Genomic DNA, 4,117 nt, shown 5'->3' with positions numbered 1-4,117 from the left:
CCTACCGCCCACAGCCAGCTCTGTGAACGGAGAGAGGCAGGAAGGACACTCCCCCCACCCCACCCCGGCCATCACCTTGCTGTCCCCCAGGGCCCTCTTCTCCCGGTGACCTCTGCTCAGGACACTGAACAGAGGGAGGCGAGTTGACTGTAAACTGCTCGGTAAACGACCACAAACCAGCCGGGACCGCCTCAGTGCTGAATGAACGCGCTAACAGCCCGGGGCTTCCCACAGAGGAGACAGGACTGGGAGAGCCGAGCCCAGGCCCCCAGGATTCTCCTCCCTCCTCCCACACCCCTGCATGGCCATCCAGGCAAGAGGCGAGGAGGTGTCTGAGTGTGTGAGGCTGCCTGGGGACTGGAGCCCTGGATGGCGGGACCAGCAAGGCCCTTAAGATGCACACGCTTTCCCACCCCCTCTTCCTGACTCATATATTCTACAAATGTGGAAGCTGAGGCTCAGAGAGGGAAAGGGCTTGACCAAAGTCTCCCAGGTAGTTAGAGGCAGAGCCCAAGTTAGAACCCATGCTTCTTTCCTTGTCTCCCTGGGTCTATCTGACCAGCTGCTGTGACCTTGGAGAAGTCACTCAACGTCTCTGGGCACTGAAGGATTACAACTCCTGATATGCCCATTTCACAGGGCTGTTGAGAGGATCACTAACAGTAAGCGTGGCAGCGCTTCACCTAAATATAACACTCTACAGTTTACAAAACTGCCCATCTCTTTTCTGTTCTCCATAATAAGTCTGTGAGGCTGGGAGAAATAGGAGCTCGGGGCCTCATTTTGCAGATGAAAGAAACTGAGGTTCAGAAAGATAAAGGTCACACAGAGAGTTTGGAGCAGAGCTAGAACTAGAACTCAAGATTCCCAAACCAGTGCTCTTCCCATCACTAAGTCACTTATTAGGCTAGGAGTTCGTTAAAACTTCAAAAGATAGAGCTGCCTAACCCAGGCCATCAAGGTTACAGCTGACCCACCCAGAAAACTCAGCAGCCCTGGGACACAGGGATCACCCTCCCGGGGTGGAGGGTTATGCTTTAGGTGACACACGTCTGAGCTCTGATCCCAAGCCTGACACTTAGGAGCTGTGGGACCTCACTTTCTGAGCCTCGGGCTTCTCTAGTGTAAAATAGAACGTCAAAGGTACCAAAAAGTTCAGGATGAGGACTGAACTGCACCAGGGATGCAGGCGTGCTTGGCAGGCAGCAAGCCCTCATAAACTCTGGTTTCAAGCACCTGGACTGCGTGGTGGGTTTTACTGCGTCTCCCCCATGGTGTCTAGTTCAGCGCTCCAGATCCAGGGGGCTCCTGATCAATCTCTATGATAAGGGATAGATGGTTGGATGGATGGATGGATGCTCGGGAGAATGGAGATAAGAAAAGAAGGGGTAAAGGGGAAAGGATAACAAGATGATTGAAGGATGGGGGATTGATGCCTGGAACAGAGGCACAGCCCCAGGCCCTCCTGGGCCCTGGCCCCCAGGCCACCTGGCCCCACTACCACCTACCTTGGGGTAGCACTGGCACATGTTCCAGATGACACCCCCGATCACCATGACACCGCCCATGGCGTAGAAGGTGCCGTAGACCTGGGGCCGGTCGTGGCTCATGAGGAACGTGCCGAGGGCCAGCAGGAAGAGCCCCAGCATGATGAAGCCGATGCGGAAGGTCTTCTCATCAGCCATCGCTGCCTGGCCAGGCCTGGCCTGTGCACCACCCGCAGAGGGGCGCCAATGAACCAGCCGGCCGTCTGCACACGCTAACACCGGAGGAGTGACGCTCAGGGATCGCTGCAGATCAGGGCTTCAGGAAAGAGGGAGGGAGCCTCCCTTCGGGTCCAGCTCAGCCCCCGGGAACACCCGTTTTCCAGGCTGGAGGAGCTACGCTTGGGTGGTCACGTGCTCCCACCTTCACTCCCTCTCACCTTCCCTCTGGGCCCTCCGGAGTGTGTGGGAATCTGAGTGAGGGAGACACGAGGGAAGGAAGGGGAGGTTCCAGGGGCTGGGCCTCAGCCAAGGCTTTGACATCACCTCATTTGCCTGTTCAGGGCCAAGCTGGGCTGACAGGTGGCCCCGCACCGTCCAGCCACGGGAAGCAGATACAATGCTGCAGCCCAAAGACATCAGAATGCCACTGGAGGATCCCACAGGGTCCCACAGGCTGGCATTTTAGAATCCTGAAGAATTCTAGACTATGCAAGGTCATGTGCCCATCTGGCCCCTATTTATTTGACCGTGGCTGCACGCATGGCTCTGTTCTAAACATGTGACACATATTAACTCATTTAAGGAACCCCGTGAGGCAGGTATTACTATCCCTGCTTTACAAATGAAGACACGAACAAGTAACTTGCCCAAGGTCACGCAGCTAGAAAAGGCAGAGCAGCTGGGATTTGAACCCGGAGGCCATGGGTCCACAATATTGCCACTGGGTGATACTGCCTAACTGCAGCACAAGGGTTAAACGTGCAGGCTCTGGTGGCTGGACAGACTGCCCGGGCTTGGGTTCTGGTTCCTCTATTATGGTGCAGTGTGGTCTTGGTCAAGTTACCTCCTGTGCCTCAGTTTTCCTCCTCTCTACAATGGGGATAATAATAGCAACTCACAGGATTGGGTCTATCCCCAGGCCTGGTCTCCCTGAGTGCCTCTGTCCCCTTCCCGTACTCTGTGCTCCAGCCAGGCCTGCTGGCTCTGAGCTGGCCGTGGTGAGGCAATGCCCCTCTAGGGTGTGAATGGCCGACAGCAAGTTCCTTGCCTCCTAACCTAGGAAGATACCTTCATCCTAAGAATGACACTCTAATGGTGGAATTTCAGTCCTGGGGACAGGATGAGGGTAAAAATCAGATTCCCTTACAGGATTATAGGAAAATGAGGGTCAACAGTATCTCTAAAAGAAAATGTTAACACGTTGTTTGTATGGTATTGAATTGCCGCTGCAGGAGAAAAGGCTTTCATTTGGCATCCTGACTTCATAGGTTTGGGGATTTTCCTGTTTGTGATGTCACCCTCTCCTTCCTCCCCAAAACAAGCTGTGCTGGTTCCCGACATCACACCTGTGCTCACATGATACCCTCTGGCATCTCTGCCCACAGTGCCTTGGGGTTTCATTGTGAAGCTGTTTCTCCTTCACCAGCCCTCAGACCCAGCGCTTACAGTTTGCGGAGTGGGGCAGAGCTTGGGGGACCCTCCCAGTGAGAGGCTGCTAAGCGGTCAGAGAAGGGCTGAGAGGCACCAGGTGACATCCATGTTTGTTTCCCGGGGTGACCTTGGCCTGGTGGCTCCGCTCTGGGCTTGAGTCTTGTCATCAGTGATTGAAGGTGGTATTAGGCCACCTCCCAGGGGTTGTAGAGGGAGGTGACATGATGGAGGGAAAAATGCTTTGTAATCTGGGATTATTTACAGGGCAGGACCGTCCAAGGAAATACTATTATAATCATCTTATACAGGCTCAGAGAAGGCAGGCTACGTGCCCCTCCCAGAAAAGGAGACCGGGGCCCAGAGGGGCCTCAGCCTGCCTGTCTGGTCCTGAAGCCCCGGCCCACAGCGGGATTGGATCTGCGGGGTCGCGGTCCAGCAGGAGCCTCTCGCGCCCCCTGGTGGCCATCGTAGCACGCGCTTGGCGAGGTGCTTTCACACCCCCGTAGGTCATGCCTGAAACCCGCAGCCCCGCGAGGGGCGCAGGGAAGAGGTTATCGTGCCTATTTCACAGGCGAGGAAACCGAGCCCGGGGAGATTTCCCCAAAGATCTCCCCCAAACTGAATCGGGGGCTGAGCGGTGACCGGGATCCACACAGTCCCAGCTCCATTGTGGATGGATCGGATCTGGTCCTTAGGGCTTCCTGAGAGTCCTCCGGGTCACCCGATCATTCTCCGTGTCTCCCCATCTTTTCTTTCCTCACCACGACCCGACCTCCTTTCCACCTTTTCTCTCCTTAAAAGAGGGGGGTAGGGGGAAAGTGGCAACGAGTAAGAAGCTCTGGGACAAGTAGGTGCTCGGTAAAATGGGTCTAGTCTAACCTCTTCCACAGAGCCGCGGTGAGGCTTAAGTGGGGACACGTGAGTACCGGGCATTGGAAGTATTGGGTTGTCCACTGGTCCCGCTCACGTCGCACCTGCCT

At 55.6% G+C, this 4,117-nt stretch overlaps 1 protein-coding gene across 6 annotated transcripts in view; it reads right to left on the bottom strand.

The window, feature by feature from the left end:
* BSND (barttin CLCNK type accessory subunit beta) overlaps positions 1–2,055 on the bottom strand; it is a 10,063-nt gene extending 8,008 nt beyond the window's left edge. For 4 of the 6 annotated variants that reach the window (XM_024739351.1, XM_024739357.1, XM_024739353.1 and 1 more), the window contains exon 1: positions 1,509–1,583. Coding sequence is in view for 1 of the 6 variants with exons in the window: in XM_024739356.1 (XP_024595124.1) it covers positions 1,509–1,685 (177 nt within the window). In the remaining 5 variants the exon portion in view is untranslated. Of the gene's footprint in view, positions 1–1,508 lie in introns of all 6 variants that reach the window. The other 2 variants (XM_024739356.1, XM_024739352.1) reach the window with 2 other exon arrangements.
* Between the last annotated feature and the right edge of the window lie 2,062 nt (positions 2,056–4,117).

The sequence above is a fragment of the Neophocaena asiaeorientalis genome, unplaced genomic scaffold, assembly GCF_003031525.2.
Source record: "Neophocaena asiaeorientalis asiaeorientalis breed wild unplaced genomic scaffold, Neophocaena_asiaeorientalis_V1.1 scaffold138, whole genome shotgun sequence".
NCBI lineage: Eukaryota > Metazoa > Chordata > Mammalia > Artiodactyla > Phocoenidae > Neophocaena > Neophocaena asiaeorientalis.
The sequence above is the reverse complement of the archived record's forward strand: the minus strand, read 5'-3'. Positions and strand labels throughout refer to the sequence as shown.